The sequence below is a fragment of the Achroia grisella genome, unplaced genomic scaffold, assembly GCF_030625045.1.
Source record: "Achroia grisella isolate CSIRO2021 unplaced genomic scaffold, CSIRO_AGI_Agris_v1 utg511, whole genome shotgun sequence".
In the NCBI taxonomy this organism is placed as follows: domain Eukaryota; kingdom Metazoa; phylum Arthropoda; class Insecta; order Lepidoptera; family Pyralidae; genus Achroia; species Achroia grisella.
In genome coordinates, this window is record NW_026712905.1 from 2,351,538 (window position 1) to 2,371,097 (window position 19,560).

Genomic DNA, 19,560 nt, shown 5'->3' on the forward strand with positions numbered 1-19,560 from the left:
TTTTTAAAGTAATTAGATTTTCATTTTTTATATTAAAGCTATCCAGGAGGAATACACGTGACTTCTGTACCATATAATCGTTAGAACGACTTCTCTCATTAGCTGTTTTAGGGTCTCATTATCATGTTACGTCAGTATAGAACATAAAAATATATAGTTCACAGTTTTCGAATAATTTAAATTTACTATTCTTACTTTTTTTATGTTTTCAGTTTGCTTTTCAGAAATTGATTTAAGTTATCGGTTCTTACTTCTGCATCTCATAGATTCGGTTATTACAGGATGATACACACTATTATATTAATTAGATTATATTACATATAGGGTTAGTTGTAAATAGTATACTAAATCCATACTCAGCGACTGTATTTAAAATTTACTTTACACAGATGCTGTCACGTAATCTATTTGGTGTGTGTTCAAAATTTATATTTAAATAAAAAAATAAAGGTCATTGGTCACCTTAGTATGAAATGTATACCCACGGCCTACAGAAAAAAATAAATAGAGTAGGAAGTTTAGATAAACATCTCTAATTTACGAATACATGTGTCCCATTAAAGCAGACGATGGAATTCAGACCAAAAATGAAAAAGAAAAATAAGATATTAAGGTACATTATATATATCCAAAACCCTTAATAATATATTAAGGGTTTTGGATATTAACATTGGTAGTTTTGTTCATTTCACAGAACAATTCATTGAAATTATTTTATATAAACATTTTGTACATCAAAAGCTCACTGAATACCGATTTATTATTCATCTTTTAATTTTTATTCCAATGGTATAAAAAAAAATAACTACAAAAAATTAATAGTTGGTTAATACTTAACAATTTCACTTAATTTGATTTTGTAGGAAAACTTTTGTTAACTGGGCCAGATTTTGCCCAATGACCTTTCTACTTTGTTTCTTTATGGTTAATTTTCTTTAGTATTCTACTTGGTTTAGGACTTAGAATACCTTTTACAAGTAACCCTGTATAACTAGATATTAATAATAGATTTAAGTAGATATAGTACTTGTAAATATGTGGGTCATGTCCCAGAATTAACTAGCTAGTGTGAGCTTAAATAGTGTAAGATCTAATCAAAATAATGTATATACTATAGTATATATATATAAATAGTGTAGTATTACAAATATAAGACTGTGTGTAGTTTGTAGTGGAAAGAAAATATATACCTGTCTCTAATGTATATATTATATACTGGCTGTTACCGACGGCTTCGTACTGGTTTACTAATTAAGACAATTTCTGTATATGACTAAAAAATCTTTCATTAAATCCCAATTATAGATACAGCTATTCTTCAGCTTAAATACATTCAACATTCTTCTGTAGTTCTTTCATTAATTGGCAATTGAGCGAATATATTAACAGATTTATCTCATATTTATTTATATATTAAATTTGTCTACTTAACGGGACTCCAAAATATTGTAAAAAGATACATTCGGCAATTTTTTTTTTGTATATGCGGCAGCTGTTTTTCTTCTTGATTATGCTTTCAGTCTATTACAGCTTAGTCGATTGTAATTCTATCCCTTCCAGTCATAGTCACGCGATCCAAGTTGTAGTCAGAAGCTAGTTTATATTTCAGTATAAAACTGAGTATATTTATATAAGAGCTACGTATATGATTTGTTTAATATAAGAAGTGAGAATGAAAAGAACGAAAGAAGTAACTATAATATAGAAATGTTAAATAAAAAATAATGTATATATCTAGTATTCATTGAGTTTGGTGCAACAATGATTTTCTTCAATCATGTAGTTAGGATTAGAAATCTTTCACAACCTTCATCGCATAAAAAAACATAATATCTTTATTCATGTAGGTCTATTATAGACTCTACATATCTACCGTCAGTTCGGAGTGCTTTCGAGCCAAGAAGACTGGTAAAAATGCTCTTGTTCTAGTCAATTGAGCTTGTACATGTTTACAACAAAACAGATTTATTTTTAAATTTAAATTTGGGAGAATACAGTGACTAACAGCATATGTTATTGCAATTTTGTCAAAAGAAAATTCTCTAATCAATGTCCATAACCCGAATATATAGTACTTACATATTAAAAGTACAATTGAGGCCAGACCAAAGATAATTACAAATGTACGTATAATATCAATGTAAGACTGTGACAGTACTGCAGTCTTCTTCACTATCTGTGTTAATCAATTCCAATTTACAATTAAAACTTTATTTGGATTCTACAAATTTTTGTACAAGACCTATTAAGTGCGTATTGACTCGACTCATGAGAATCTCAAGACTTATTACTATAATCATTTATGTCAGTAATTTAAAGTGAAAAGCATTTATATTAGAAAAGGTTTGTTTTTGGTAATTGTTTGATTTGTTGGTTTGTTATCAATTTAACAGCGGTGTTGCGGTGTTGGTGTAGCAGTGTTGTAATATTGGATGCACTGTTGTATTGGGCATATGCCTGTGATGATAGTGTGCATATAAATAAATAAATTTAAACTTTACATAATTGCAAATGCGTATTTATGAATTTAAATTTTCTACAAGTAATTGTAGAATAAAAAGTAGCAGAGGTGTGAAAATTTAGTAATTAAACTTTATAATTTTACGAATTTTCCAAAAAGCATTTTTACTTCTCTCGTTTTTTCCATTCTGTGTATGAACTGATTGATTTTATGTTTAATTTTAGTAGTACTAAACAATAATACATGTAACTCGAGTTTAAGATTTGTTTTTAATTTTTCGATTTAATTCCTTGTAGAATTACCTGCTACAATATTAAATTTTAATTGAAATAATCTAGATAAGAATATTCAAAATGTGTACTTTATTAAGAATAATATGATGTATTACTTAAAACTACTGGGTATTTTTTGTCTTCGGCCATATGTACATAAATTTTAAGAAAACTTAGTTTTCTGTATGTGAATTAGTAATGTATGTTTCACAGGACAGACGTAAGGTATGTGTGAGTGAGTACATGTTGTGAATGTAGTTATAGAATTATAATAAATAAATTAGAAACATGTTTTAATTTGTAATGTAAGGTGCTTTATTGATCAAAATGAAAGGTGAAAAAATGATACCGTATTTCTCTATTTTGTTAGATTCTAGAGATTAAGTAATTAGATAGCTATAGGCAATCTGACGTTAATAAGTCGCTGGATTAAAAACAAACAACCCATTTTGGTCAATCCTAAGTCTGTTGATGTAGCTATAATAATCGTATAAGTCTATATTTAGTATGAATTAGAAATATTATAATAATAATATGCAATTGTTTTGTTAATGTCATTGTCATATTAACAATATGACATGTTATTTAGGCATATATTAAGGAAACACTGGTTAGTTTTACAAGTTTCTTGTTAGATATTATTATTTTGTGATTTATTATAATTACTTTACTATTGAAATAAACAATTTTGAAGCTATACCGTCTATATTTTTTTAACATAGTGTCTCAAACGAGGTTATTTTATGTCCGACACATAAACAATTTAAATTTGTTTATATAAGACACTTTCGGTCGCTTATACAATTATATATTTCATTTTTTATCACTAACCCTTCCGTCCAGTTCGGCTAATTACATCAGTTGAGAAGAACTGGCAAGAAACTCAACAGTTACGTTATTTTTAATTAGTTGAAATATTTAAAAGATAAAAGTTGTATATTTAGATATTTTCGTACATCGGTTATTTAAAGTGCTTAGTCATATTATGCTGATAAAGTGATCTATGTAATCTATTAGATAGTCAATAGATAACCGCGAATGCGTCTGATCGGAGTTAATTTTACGTATCCGAGAATCTGGTTATTTTCAAGCAACATTGTATCAAATATTGTCAAAATCCGACCACATGATCCGACCTATGATTATTATTATTATTAATTATAATAATAGTACCTACAAAAGTGTCCTAATATAATATGAAAAACCGATGTTTATATGTGACTAAACAAACATACATTGAATTTATTGACATCTTTACGTTGCTACTATTACTAAGGATCTATTCCATCTCCCGTAATAAACGTAAACAAAACTTTCCCATACTAAATACGATCAACTTGTTAATTAAAATATAATTATTTGCGTTCACTATAAAATTCCACACCAATTAGGTATACGTCTATTTTTTTAATAACTAGCTGTTCCCGCGACTTCGTCCGCGTAGAATTTAACTTATTTTTCTAAAATAAAAGTAGTCTAAGTTACTCCTTATTACATCAGGTATCTGCCAAAAAAAAGTCCCGTCAAAATCGGTCCAGCCATTTCAGAGATTAGCCGAAACAAACATGTAGACGAAAATTGTAACAAATGTTATTTTGGTGTATGTACCGTATTTATATTAATATGCATGTTATTTATATGTAGGTATAGATTAAATTAACAAAATATAAAGATTAAATATAATTTAAAAAATACAAACTTAGTAAGAGCTGTATTCGTTATTAAATTATTTAATATTTGAAAAACTTGACCTTCCAACTCCTCTTATGTTGCGATATTGTTTATTATAGTAATTAGCATGCGACTGAAGGCGATACAATGACGCTGTCCTGTTAATCGATCAGACACTATACGGGCGTATGAGACTGGTTTCCACTGTATCTATGTACACTACGAGTGTACATACAGTTTACATTATTGTAGGTACATACAATACTGTAACTACATACAATAAGGAAAAATTGTATGTCCATGAACTGCCATGCACGGACGAGGTCGTTTTACCTGAAAAATACTACCTTATTTAATAAACTGTGTATTGGTTTGATTAAAGAGTGAGATGTAGCAGTGAAGTTACAGAATTAAATATCTTGAACACAACACTAAAATCAAGGGCAATATCGGAGCAGTAGTGGTGGAGGTAAAATTAACTTGGCAATAAGTTAGTGAAATCTATGTTTTTTTTTTGTGTTGTGTAGGTCGCGTTAGAATAATGTTGTGGGCAATATATAGGTATTTTATTATGACTATTTTATTGATTAACAAATAAGTGGTTATTGCTAATATAAAGGAAACAGTTATAGCCTCTGGACTAGGTGCTTACCCAAATTGACAAATTAGCAGTGATGATTTTTATAGGTACATACGAGTCATAATAGTACTTGCTGTCGCAGAAATTATTATTATTTTTGTTATTTTACTTCAGGCAACTTAAAGGTCCAGAGTTTAGGAGTTGAGGTAACAATCATTTAATGAATAATTCATACTAAAATTATAAATGCCATACTGAGTTTCTCTGTCTGTTTCTTTCTTTCTTCCACCTGTTCGTTACCCAAGACATATACCTATTACAGCGCCATCTTGCACCAGACTATGCAGAGCTTATAACAAGTGTAGACCCAGACTGATAGTAATAGAAAAAATAAATTTTAATCAATTATTCAAATGTTCGTAGTGTGCAGGAATGGAAGAAGAGACCATTGGAAGGTAAGGCAGTATGCTAAATCCCTGTGCTATCACGGTTGTCCAATTGTGTTTACAAAGCATGATTCTTACTTAATGTTTATATACTTATCTACGAGAATCAATGCAGATATTTTTTCTTGTGAGTGAAGAAATAGACACAGTTTTTAAGATAACGTATAAATATCAAACGTATTGCCAGATGTAATACTTACCCCTGATAATTAGTATAGAAATTATTCTATAAGAATTTAAAAATAAACACTTATCTACTAGAGTGAAATTAAAATTACTTGTTACTATTAAATAATAAATCAACCACATAGAGTATTATATTTTTTTCTGTGTCATGGCGTTATAAGCTTATTAGGCACATTGATTGTGAAATAAAAAGTATAATCCATCACATTTAAAATTAGTGTTCTTGTTACTAAGTAACAGTTATGTCTTACTGACGGCCCTGGTCTATCCGTTTAGCTCACCGCTTTTCTTCCAATGGTGTGTCCATTGGAAGAAAAGCGGTTCCATTCTTTGCATGGTACAAACATTTGTATTCATGAGTATGACTGTTTGTTTCGGTTTGGGTGTTTTCTACGTATAATATGTATAATTTACGAAAGAAAAACAAATCTATGTATTTGTATCAGTTATCTAGTACTCATAATACAACCTTTAGCTAGCTTAACTCGGGTCTAGATGGCGCTATGTGAATCGTCTAGGGATATTATTATTGTTGTCTTTTTATTCTGGAATGCTTGCCACAATGAACACTACCGTCCAATGCAGGTCCGTTCATTTCAGTCTAATTTTTGTTACGATAAATTTTTGATCAAACATTTTCTACTTTTTGGACATATTATGTGATTAGAGGTAAATATTATTAGCAGTTTGCAACCTTTCGTCGTCGTGACCGAGAAGGCGCCGCATTAATCAAAATAGACTGTCGTGTAGACATGATAACGTTGTACGGATTTTATCAGAACCAAATATATTACAAACGTTTAATTGTATTTAGTTAGTTCTAAAATAGTGGTGTAATAAAAGTGATTTTCTTTGATTTAAAATAAAAAAACGTTAAAGTGAGTAGTGAAAGCATTTATTTCATTATTTTTAAGTATTTACTTAAACTGTGTCTATTAGAAACTATATTTAATATCAAAATTTGTTAAAATAATATTATAGGTAATAATTAGTAGAAGATGTCCTCTATCATATTCCAAAATTGTAATTGTTTATAATAGAATTAAATTGATATAATAATGAAATTTAAAAAATAAACATTGTAAAATGGCCTTAATTAATTATTGTTCACTTTTATGCTAAACTTAAACTTAAAGTTACTACGTAGCTACGTAGCTTAAACTTGGACTGTTAGTTTAGCATCCAAAAATAAATAAAATAATATTATATCTAATAATTAATAGAAGGTAAAAAAATAAAGAATATAAATTGCTTTTAAGTGAGATCCCTATCAAATAGAACGAAAACAATATTTATTATGTTGACGAGAATATAATTTTTATTTATTGTTACTGTGAATGTACCTAATACACGTGTAATACGCTTTCCTCTATGAATATTTCGGTTGACGATGTTATAACTATTGCAAGAAAGCCGAAAATTGCGAAAAAAATGAACAGTGTCGGATCTTTATGTTAATAAATTTCCATTTTTCAGAATGTATAAAGTATCGTGGCTATTTCTAATAATTCTCGTGAATATAATTGTATATTCATCAACGGGTTATAAAATATTAGTGGCATTCCCAGTTCCAAGCAAGAGTCATGCTATTCTCGGCGAAGGTATGGTTAGACATCTGCTGGAGGCTGGTCATGAGGTTGGTCATTTTCAATTATGTAATATGTGTAAAGATTTGGATTACTTTTAAAAAATATATTCGGGTAGGTTTAAAAAAAGAAAGATGACATAAACCATAGAGTAATAATTAACAATGTTTTATAAAAGTTGTCATCGCCTTTATAAAAACTGAACCAAAATTAGATCTATGTATCAATTTATACCTACTGGTTCTAAAAATGATATTACACAGATTCACATAAAAATTGTTTTGTTGAAGTGAGACAGGTTTACCAATATCAATATATTTTTTTTAATAAGGCATTCTAATGCCTTTTTAAAAAATTTTTTTTTTTGAAAAGGCATATTGCGAGAGCCCTTTGGTTGGTATACACCCTTAGAAGTAAGACTGAGATATCTATGCATGGGATCAATCTGCCTTCAGTTGTGTAGATGTTTAGAAGCCGAAGTAAGATACTATATACGAACACATTAAACAGAAAAGGTCGTTTGTTTTATTTGACCAGAGCCAGTAATCGACCTAGATATTTGTATATTATCACTAGATTCTATATACGTATTATTTTCGTAGGTGACGTACATAACACCACACCCGAAGAAAACGGCTCCTCCAAATCTACGACAAATCGATGCCTCCGCAATTCTTCAAAATATGACAGGTAACTATATATATATATATAATCTCAAGGACCTATATATATATATATAAATATCCCCTTGGGCACTTTGTGGCTCAGACGTGCCGTATAGGTAGTTTTTTGTTGATCCATTTTCACTTGTTGATCCGGAGGCCTTTTGTTGATATATATATATATATCCGTTTTGAGCCACAACTGTCACGACGAGTAATAATAATAATTAAGCGATTTATACACGATTTTATACAAATCCACCTTTTTGGCATACGAGCAGTTCTTGATCCAATTCAAACGGGCCAATCAGGGTGCAGCATTTGCCAAGGGCTTCCTCATTGGCATGTTTGGGCTACTACATTATGGCTACAGTAACTTAATAATGTCTAGCTAGTATTTCAAGAATAATAGTCTATCTAATCTAAATATTTATAGAAATATGGAGTAACGTGACTCCAGATCAAACTTCAATACTTGTTATTTTTTGGACGGGAATTTTTCCTTTTGTAACAACGTTACTGAGCGAATGAAGAGAAGACGCAACGGCGGATCCAGGGGGGAGCGTCATGGAGGTCTTGGGAGTCATGGGGGGCCATGACTCTCCCCCCCCCCTTAGCCCAGGACTTAGGTAGACCACTAATTGAACTAAAAAATAATGAAACAGCAAAATTTTTTGCACGATCGGAATGTTGGTGCAGTAGTATTAATTATAATTAAACATTGTTACTTAAAATATAACACTTAAAGTACTATAACACTAAAAGCAAAATAAGTATTTTCAAAATACTTTTACAAAATAAATTACCTTTTGAGTTTTTGTCCAAACCTCAGATATTTTATTTATTTTAGGTATATCAATCATTACATCGTATAGTATAAAACAAAGTCGCTGTCGCATCTAACAAGTACATAAATAAAGAAAGAAGACTTTTTGGCTCTGAATATATTTCAAAAATCAATATCAATTTATATACTCGTTCTTATTTCATAGTACTTGTTTTGATCCGAATGTATACAGATACCGTAACGGTCTATTAATTATGAATTTATTATACCTAACCTAGATATTTTATTTTGACGAGACTCCGTGTAGTAGTAGTATCCGATAAGGGTATGCGAACCCTAAGTATTATTTCAAAATGACCAGTAATTTCGAAGAAATAAACCTTTGAATTTCAAATCAACTTACCAAACGGACGCTCAAGGTTCGATTCCCGCCACCGATTTTTTTTTGTTATTTTTTTTGTTTTGTCTTTATTTTATATTTTAAATTAACTATTTTAATAATTAAATGAATTTAATCGAACAAAACTTCGTTAAGTATTAAATTAATTTTAATTTACATTACCTATTATACTTTCTAAATTGTAAAGTAGCTAACAATTATAGTAAGATCTTATAAATAATTAACACAACAAGTAAAACATTTCAAATGTATTTTCTTTATTATCACAAAATATTTTTTATGCATAATATAATAGTTAATATCACTTAAAATTAATTTAATACTTAACGACGTTTTTATAGATTAAATTCATTTAATTATTAAAATAGATAATTTTAAATATTAATTTAAAAAAAAAAAACAAAAAAGAAAGTCAATGGTGGGAATCGAACCTGGGGTGTCTGTGTGGTAAGTTGGTACACAGGTACATTCCTAACTAGTAAAATTAATTTAATGCTTAATTACGTTTTTATTATAAATTAATAGTCATATAAATTAAATTGATTATTAAAATATTAAATTAAAAAAAAAAAAAAAAAAAAAAAAAAAAAAAAAAAAAATAAATAATAAAAGTAAACGGACGGAAAGAAATTCGAACTCGGAGTGTCTATGTGGTAATGTGGTATTGGTACACAGGTACACTACTAACTAGGCCATATTGGTGTTGCTTGTTATGGTGAAAAAACTAGTATATATATAAGTTACACGTACAATTTCAAAGACTTATTTCTTCAAAACTACTGGCCATTCTGAAATAAAACTTTAGGGTTTGCATATAAAATAGAATTAAAGGTTACCAGTGTATTTACACTTTTACTGAACAAACAGAGTTGTTTAATACTAAAAATATTGTGTGGAAGGCACCAATTACTTTCAGTGCATTTATAGCTTTGCTCTTTTCCTAATTATTATTATTAAGTTTTAAAGTGGTTGAATTTTACGTAAGGGGTATTTATACATTATTTCTAATTTACCATTTATTTTAAGTTTTTTAAACTCTATTCATCGAGACCTATCTAATGAGTCCAAACACGATATTTCTGCTGTAAGTTTTCGAAGAGTATGTTCATCATCTGATAATACTGGTGCCAGCATGAAGTCAAGGTTAACAGATAACTATTACTTTTATTTCGTCAAAATCTTTAGATTACGTATAATAAATTCATAATATCGCTACCTATTCAAATCAAAACAAGTATTAGGTACTTCATGTACTAGTATATAAATTCATCAACACACAAGTAAATGATTTTTAAATATATTCAGAGCCAAAAAATCTTTGTGCATTTAAAAAATTTTGCCGATACGGATTCACTATTGCAGTAAATTGTTGAAAAAATATATATCGAGTATCTACTACTATTGACGAATACATTTGGCAACAACGCATGGTCGCGGTCGGAACGGCAACATCGCATATTAGAATACAAAGATAGTGGTAGAACGCGGAACGGCAACATGTTGCCGTTCCACCACGCTACCGTTATAGTGGTAGAAAGAGAGAGACAGTGGAATCAGCAATATCTACGGATCGTGGCTGGATCAACTAATGCAAGTGTATATACATATATATATACATTTGTCTTTAATTCAAAGGAAATATAAATAATGAACGCATCACATTTAAAACAGTAATAAGTACGTACGTAATATTATCACATGGTAACAGCACGTATTATGGCAAAAATAAACATCGGCTGATTTGATTTATTATAGATTTATTATAGTAATAATAGTAATCTCAGGACAATTCACACAGCTTCATCTAGACCCAAGTTAAGCTAGCTGAAGATTATGTTATGGGTACTAGACAACTAATTTATAAATACAAAATTTTTTTCTAAAACATATATATTATCTATACATAGAAAACACCCAGACCGTTACAAACAATTATACTCATGAATACAAATGTTTGCAGCGTGCGAGGAATCGAACCCTCGACCACCAAGCAGGAATCAAAGCTGTGTGCTAGATAAATCGCTAGACTACAGAAAACTAGCTTTACACGCGAATTCGTCCGCGTGGAACTTATATTTTATAAAAATAAAGTGAAATTCCACACGGACGAAATCCCGTGTACAGCTAGTCATCAATAAAAAAAAACGTAGGTATCTCTAATATATTATACACTAGCTGTTCCCGCGACTTCGTCCACGTGGTTTTTAACTTTATTTTTCTAAAATAAAAGTAGCCTAAGTTACTCCTTGTTACATCAGCGACCTGCCAAAAAAAGTCCCGTCAAAATCGGTCCAGCCATTTCAGAGATTAGCCGGAACAAACAGACAGACAGACAAAAATTGTAAAATATGTTATTTTGGTGTATGTACCGTATTTATATTCATATGCAAGTAGTAAACAACGGTTATTTCAATATTTCAAACAACAGGCTTCAACATTCTCAAGTACCACAAAAAAGATGTTTTTTCTATCAAATAAACCGTTTTTATTAAAAACAAGCTGTTCCCGCGACTTCGTCCGCGTGGAATTTAACTTTATTTTTCTAAAATAAAAGTAGCCTAAGTTACTCCTTATAAAACCTGCCAAAAAAAAGTACCGTCAAAATCGGTCCAGCCATTTCAGAGATTAGCCGGAACAAACAGACCGACAGACAGACAGACAAAAATTATAAAAATTGTTATTTTGGTATATGTACCTTATATATATTCATATGCATGTAGTAAAAAACGGTTATTTCAATATTACAAACAGACACTCCAATTTTATTTATATGTATAGATTATTATTTATGTATTTATTTATTCATCCAAAATAATACAAATTGTGTAGGATAACGTAATAGTAACATTACAGTAAAATTTTGTCAACGACATAATAGCAACTTAAACATTAAATCTCGGTATATCTATAGAATAGTTGGCCCCAGCGACTACGTCCGCGTGAAATTTTATTTTACTTTTCTAAAATAACAGTAGCGTAAGTTACTCCTTATTACATCAGCCACTTGCCAAAAAAAGTCCCGTCAAAATCGGTCCAGCTATTTCAGAGATTAGCCGGAACAAACAGACAGACAGACTAGAATCAGCTATTATAAGGTCAAAGGTCGGTGCACCCCGCGTATTTAATAAATAGTGCTTCTCTGGATGTCTTTAAGAGAAAATAGCAGTATGTACGTGTATATGTACAAGTCCTTAAGTGTTAAGTTTTTCAAATGTACAATAAAGAATAAATATTTTTAAGTACAGTACTTACGTACATTAATATAATACCTACTTTTTACTTGTATCTATTGTTATCAAAATTAAATTATAAGTTCTTAACTTGACCACGACTATGTGACCCTCTCTTGGTTTCCAAGAGTGACCGCGCCAAAACGAGTGAAAAAATGAACAGCATACGACGACGACGCAGTACCTATAGAGTGGAGCAACTGCTTATTCAGTTTTATTCAACTATTTAGTCCCTCCACCGTTACAATGAATGGAGGCGGATATTACAATGTATGTAGCATTGCGAATATAAAATATCTAGATTAGGTATAATAAATTCATAATTGATAGGCCGTTACGGTATCAGAGCCAAAAAGTCTTCTTTCTTTGTTTATGTACTGTTAGATGCGACAGCGACTTTGTTTTATACTACACTATGTAATGATTGATATACCTAAAATAAATAAAATATCTGAGGTTTGGACTAAAATTCAAAAGGTAGTTTATTTTGAAAAAGTATTTTGAAAATACCTATTTTGCATTTAGTATTTGAAATACAAAACACAAAACTATTTTTGTTTTTAGAGTGACATTTCTATGAATTCACTGTCGATAGCGAGCGGTGCGATGGAAGAAGATAACCGTTTATAAAAATATAATAAATAGCCCTGGACAATTAACACAGACTGATACTGAACTGATATAAATAGATATTTTTATTTTGTAAATACATATATAATATACATATAAAACACCCAGACCGATGAAAACAATCGATGACCGATGAATACAAATGTTTGTGCCGTGCGAGGAATCGAACCCGCGACCATCGGACGTAAAGCGGTGTGACCACCGAGGCAGTCGAAATATATAAATAATCTTATGAATTTAATTTATTCTAATTTGTTTGTGTGCGAATGCGGTGTACGGTGCTCCCTCCTGCCTCCACCGTTGCTGGAGCTTGCATGTATGGAGCATTGCGAATATAAAATATCTAGATTAGTAAATTCATAATTGATAGACCGTTACGGTATCTATATATATTCGGATTAAAATAAGTATCGCAGTAAGGACCAGTATATAAAGTGATCAACACAATTAATTGATTTTTGAAATATATATACAGAGCCAAAAAGTCTTTGTGTATTCAAAAAATATCTAATTTGTTTGTGATGCGGTGTACGGTGCTCCCCCTGCAACGGTGGAGTTACTATGTATGGAGCATTGCGAATATAAAATATCTACATTAGTAAATGAATAAATTCATAATTTAGACCGTTACGGTATCTATATATATTCGGATGAAAATAGTATCGCAGTAAGGACGATATATAAAGTGATCAACATAATTAATTGATTTTTGAAATATATTCAGTCAAAAAGTCTTTGTGTATACCAAAAATTTAGCCGTTCGGAGCCAGTCAACGAATTATTAAAAAAAAAAAAGTATATCGTACTATCGACGAATATATATGGCCACATCGCAAAATAGAATGCGACGTTGCCATACCGCCTGAGATATACGCGATAGGAGTCAAGTTATTCAGTGCAAAAGGTGGAATCAGCAAGTGTTTGGCTTGTGGCGTGATCAACAAAGTGCCCAAAGAGGTGTTTTATATATATATATATATATATATATATATAGTATTATCTCTTACTCGTGATTTGGTCTGCGTGGAATATACCATTATTATTAAAATTAAAAAATATCTAAAATATATGTAGCCCATATAGTATGTGTTACTCTTTATAACATTAGGTATCTTTGAGTGAAAGTTCTATCAAAATCCATCCGCCATCCAGCCGTTTCAGAGATTAAAAAACAAATAGACAATTATTTTTATAATAAATTTATGTATAAAGCATGTATATATGTATAAAGCAAAGTCTCCATCTGTCTGTTTCGCCGTTTACTTCTTCTAGACCCGCAATAATTTTATTATGGTTTTCATAAGCATTTCAATAATTACTTCCAAATTATTTATATGTATGTTAGGCATATGATTAAATAGAATATAATTTATTAACTCGTTCACAATAATAATTATATAAAAAAAACAAACAACAATATACACATATTACAACACAGAGTCAATTTGAACCTCACCTCAGCATATGCTGAGTCTGATATATTATAATTGTTTTAACTTTAGCATATGGATGTTGACATTTAAGTGTTATATACTACTAAATTATTAAGTACTGGCTGTGCCTGCCATTTCACTCGCGCGAAATTTATAGCTTACATGTTATTTTTATCTATAAGCTATATTAAGTAAAGTTTCATTAAAATCCCTTCAGTAGCTTTTGCGTGAAAGAGTAGCGTTTATAATATTAACACGATTTTAAAGTTTATCGTAAGGTATGTGAATTATTAAGTCGCAATACACAGGTAACCCAGTTTCATTAAAAACATTGTTGCGAAAGGAGGTGGACTTGAGGGATACCAGCTTCTTTCACAAGATATTGGAGAAAATGAACAATGCCATATTCACAAATAAAAATATTTTGAAGTTATTGAATGATCCAAATGAACAATTTGATCTATTTTTGGGTGAGTGGTTCTTCACTGAATTACTTTCCGGGTGAGTTTTCATACATTAATTCCCACAATTTCTAAACATATTGTTAATAATATAATATTTTTCTATAAAAAATAAACAATTGTAAATAAACTAATATGGATTTGGTGCAATATATAATAATAACACAAGAAAAGAGAAACGCAAAAATTTTGAAAGTTAAGTCAAAATATTTCTAAAAAATAACTGGAAACAGAATTATATGCAAAATAACAAATTCATTATTATTATTAATTTAAATTGAAATGTCTTATTAATCTGTGTTAATGAAATTTCGATCTTTTTTTTATTATTATATTATGGCATGGTATCGCACATATTTGTAGGCTGCCAGTTACAACATTATTTTCATATACAATTACGAGTATATTATAGAAACAAAATTCAACAATTTTCTACAGCTGTTTGTGTTGAGTTGACAATGTCTAAAGTGTGAATATTATTGTATTACAGTTTCGCAGCTGTATTCCAGTGTCCATATATATGGGTGTCAACTGTGGAACCACATTGGCAGATAACGCGATTCATAGACGAGTCTTTGAATCCATCGTATAATTCAGACATTCTGTCCACCAACTCTGTACCACTTAGTTTTTATGAGCGAGTTGAAGAACTCATAACGCAAGTCAAGTTGACTGCAATGGAAAAAATGTTAGTATAATAGATAAGTTACCTATTGTATGTTGCCTTTACTTCTATAACTTGTTGTAGCATTATATATGATGTGATGAGGTGTCGCTACATAACTTATTGTTTATAGTAGTATGTTGGTAGTGAGTATACTGGTAAATTAACCTACTATTTATTGCAATATAGTAAGTTTATTTGAAAGCTACATGTAAACTAAGTATATACACAGAACGGAGCATCTAAAAGAGAATATACCATCCAAGCTTTAAAGTTAAATACCTAGGTTAGACATAGGAGTATTCTATGAAATATTGGTAGAACCATCTTCCGATACACCCAAGTTGTTGTTCTGGATGGTATCATGGTAGTTAAAATTTTTTATGTTGATTTTTTTTGTTATTTAGTATAGGTACGATGCGATTATCGTGGTCACTTATTGTGTCCAAAAATAAAAAAAAGTAAAAACAAAAAAAAAAAATTTTACTTAAATCTATTTAATGTGGAGACGTAAAGTAATGGAAGGGTGTCAAGTGTTGACAGAAATATTACAAGTGTAGGCACATTGTATTGTACGTTTTATATTATTCTTATAAATATCTTCGCATAAGTAGGTAGGTAAATCAGTAAACACTTCGGTAAAAAAACAAATATTTTCATTTGCACACATTACATAACTGAGAACAAAACTCTCGGTCACGTTATCTATCTACATATAATAGTTTATATAATGTGTGCAAATATAATCAACTATATATCATCATTAATATAAATAGATATAAAGATAAAAATGAAACGTGAACAATAAACGAGAAATTATAGTATGTTTTAGCTTTTCTTTTTAATTAAAAAAATTAAAATATAAAAAATGTACTGACTTTGGAAGGCTGAACTTTTTAAAATTTTATTATGTACTTACCTAGAATATTCGGATAAAAATCGCTAGTACTAGTTAGGTATTTATAACATTATTGTAATAATGAAACGCAATTATTAAATTTGTATTATTTTTGGCGCCAAAATTTGATATCCAGTACTTACTTTCACATTTATATACTGAACATGATTTTTTGTAATTTAATATTATTATTTATCTATTTTTAGGTATTTGAATGAAAAGGATGAAAAGACTTACACGGACATTATTGGCCCACTAGTTGCAGCTAGAGGGAGGACTTTGCCCCCATACAGTGACTTGATCTATAACGTATCTCTTATCTTGGGTAACTCACACGTGTCTATGGGAGAAGCGACCAGGCTTCCTCAGAACTATAAGCCAGTGGGTGGTTACCATATTGATGCTAACTTGACACCGCTACCAGAGGTACATATAGTATATTTTTTATTTTATTTAAGAAAGCAAGGCTCTTTAATGGGTGAGGCAGAAGTGAAGATGACTTAAAATAAACATCATTTTGATAAAAATATTTGAAAATGTAATATAGCTATTATAGTAGTTACAATTAAAAATAAAACAGTTAAAATATATATTAAAGTTTCGTATTCTTAATTTAAAACTTAATTTTCATTAAAATATATTCATATTTTAAAAATAGAATTATTAAGAGATTAATAATTTCTAGGATCTCAAAAAATTACTGAACGAAGCAAAAAATGGCGTCATCTACTTTAGTATGGGCTCCAGTTTAAAGAGTGTGGATATGCCAGATGATTTTAAGACTGGGCTTTTGAAACTGTTTGGTGAATTGAAGCAAACCGTAATATGGAAATTCGAAGAATCTTTGACTAATGTACCGAGCAATGTTCATTTAGTGCAATGGGCTCCGCAGCAAAGTATATTAGGTAAGCATGTAAGGATTATTAAGTAGGCGGACGTTAATATTTGAAATATATATTAGATCACATTTTTGTCAAGTCTGAAACGTAATTCGGTGTTTATATAAATTCGGCCTAATATGCAATTAAAAAATGTTTTAATGTACTGTTCTCATGTATAATTTATATATGATTGCTAGCAGAGACCGCAGACGTTGTCTAACTTGGAAAATCAGCCAATTTGCGTCCAATTATAATATCATTCCAAATAATCTGCAACCAATTGAAATATGTACACAAAATTGTATCCAAAACGGTCCAACCGTTTAAGAGGCACTGTGATAAACATTATAAGAATTAAGTTATAAACATACATTCAACAGTGATGAGTTATATATTTTATATTAAAATAATGATGACACCTAGCTAGATTTTGCATGTTTACTTACGAGATTCTACTACTACTTAGATATACTTGCCACCAGCAAATACGCAAAATAGAAACTATCAAATGTATTTTATTATATTGATTACATGCTATGCTGTTAGTTCCTGGTATAAGTATTTTCTAACTTATTTGTATTACTAATTAAATTTACTACTGGATATTAAGTAGGTAAAATGGTTTAAAGCATGTACTTTTAGAAGGTGCCTTTTATTTCATTTAATTCATCTACTTAATTATCAAAACACTACTTTATACGTACTTGCAAGTGACTATGTATATTGCAATACTATGAAAAAATCATACAAGCTGAAAGAAAAAAACAAAATTTCAGCGCATTCCAATTGCATCCTCTTCATCACACACGGAGGTCTTCTGTCAACAACGGAAACCATTCATTTCGGAAAGCCAATCATAGGTATACCTGGATTTGGAGATCAGTTCATCAACGTCAATAGAATGGTGAAAAAAGGTTTCGGTGTTAAAGTCGACTTGACATTCTCATTGGTTGAAGATCTTAAATTAGCAATAGCGGAAATCCTCAGTAATCCCAGGTACATGCGATTTTTATACATATTTTAGATTATGCACAATTTTTTTTAATGGATGATAATTTTTGAATGGTGAACTCGCCTGTGCTAATGGTTCACGCACTATACAGTGGAGGATGATAAGATGAGCATGAGGTCAGGTCAGTAATGGGAATTTTACCAGGAATTTCTCAAGATGGTTTCCAAGAGTGACCGCATAGAAATCAAGTAATAGTTGATAGCGATGAGGTCATCATTATTAACAATCTCTTTCCCTCTAATTAAGTAATTGTATAAAATTGAGTTTTACATTTTATTGAAAGAAACAATAAAATAGCTGAGATATTATTATTCTTTTGGGGTAAGGAAATTATTATAAATTTATTATAATACATTTGGGTGTTGCATTGTTTTAGGTATACAAAAAAAGTGCGAGAACTATCGCTCATATACCATGACCGGCCTGTACCTCCTGGCAAGGAGTTGGTGCACTGGGTGGAACACGTTATCAGAACAGGGGGCGCTCCCCATCTCCGATCACCAGCGCTTCATGTTCCTTTCTGGCAGAAACTGTACCTAGATTTGCTTGTAGTCATTATTGTTGTTTTGTATGCCACAAAAATTTTGCTATCACGATTGTTTAGATTGATTTTCGGTAAAGGACAATTAAATAAAAAGAAATATCAATAGAAAATTGTGTTTGCTTGACGTCCATACCCATACCTACCTATATAATATACCTCTTATTTATTCTACTACAATTTCAGCCCTTAATGTTTATAACATGACATGCTTTTGTCACATCTATCTTCGTCTATACCACAATAAACGCAGTCTGTCAATACATTTGTCTGTTCAGAATTATTACATTTTTTTTAATGAAATGAATACTTTAAAATTTTAAGTCCGTTCACTGCTACATTTAAGTACCTAATATACACTATGATAAAAAAATAGTTTCTAAGCAAACATATAGTATACCTACTCGTACTTATCTAACACGTAGAGATAAAGCATGGTAACGTAATAATTATCTTATATGTTTATTATGGGCATATGTTTATCACTAGGAAATATTGGTTAAATCAAATTCACCTTCGATAAGCTTATATACATATCTGATCTTTTATCCGGATTTTGATAAACGATTTTCAAAACGCTGATAAGTATTCGTAGGCGCCTCGAATTCAACTTTTCGGTAAATATTTTAAAACAACTTGTATTTATTCAAATATTTTAGGCGTTAAATATTAGAGTCCAAATGTCTTATAATATTATAGTTAAAATCAAAGAGTCATTTGTATTTTCGAATCCATTAGATAAAGATAAAAAATATAAGA

General features: G+C 30.0%; 1 protein-coding gene across 1 annotated transcript; it reads left to right on the forward strand.

Annotated features, from left to right (window-relative positions):
* The first annotated feature begins 6,239 nt into the window (after positions 1-6,239).
* On the forward strand, positions 6,240-18,910 carry LOC131846568 (UDP-glycosyltransferase UGT5-like). The gene is made up of 9 exons (XM_059195902.1): positions 6,240-6,285; positions 7,093-7,252; positions 7,805-7,892; positions 14,653-14,845; positions 15,296-15,493; positions 16,574-16,793; positions 17,053-17,272; positions 18,025-18,244; positions 18,637-18,910. Exons 2-9 carry the CDS (start codon positions 7,094-7,096, stop codon positions 18,908-18,910), a joined length of 1,572 nt encoding a protein of 523 aa, XP_059051885.1. The 5' UTR covers positions 6,240-6,285; position 7,093.
* The last annotated feature ends 650 nt before the right edge of the window (positions 18,911-19,560 follow it).

What these genes read in the sequence shown, in the direction of transcription:
- LOC131846568 (XM_059195902.1), top strand. Translation starts at nt 7,094, where the DNA reads ATGTATAAAGTATCGTGGCTATTTCTAATAATTCTCGTGAATATAATT. An exon ending in AATTCTTCAAAATATGACAG is followed by an intron (nt 7,893 to 14,652) that starts GTAACTATATAT and finishes CGCAATACACAG; the next exon opens with GTAACCCAGTTTCATTAAAA. An exon ending in TCCGCAGCAAAGTATATTAG is followed by an intron (nt 17,273 to 18,024) that starts GTAAGCATGTAA and finishes ACAAAATTTCAG; the next exon opens with CGCATTCCAATTGCATCCTC.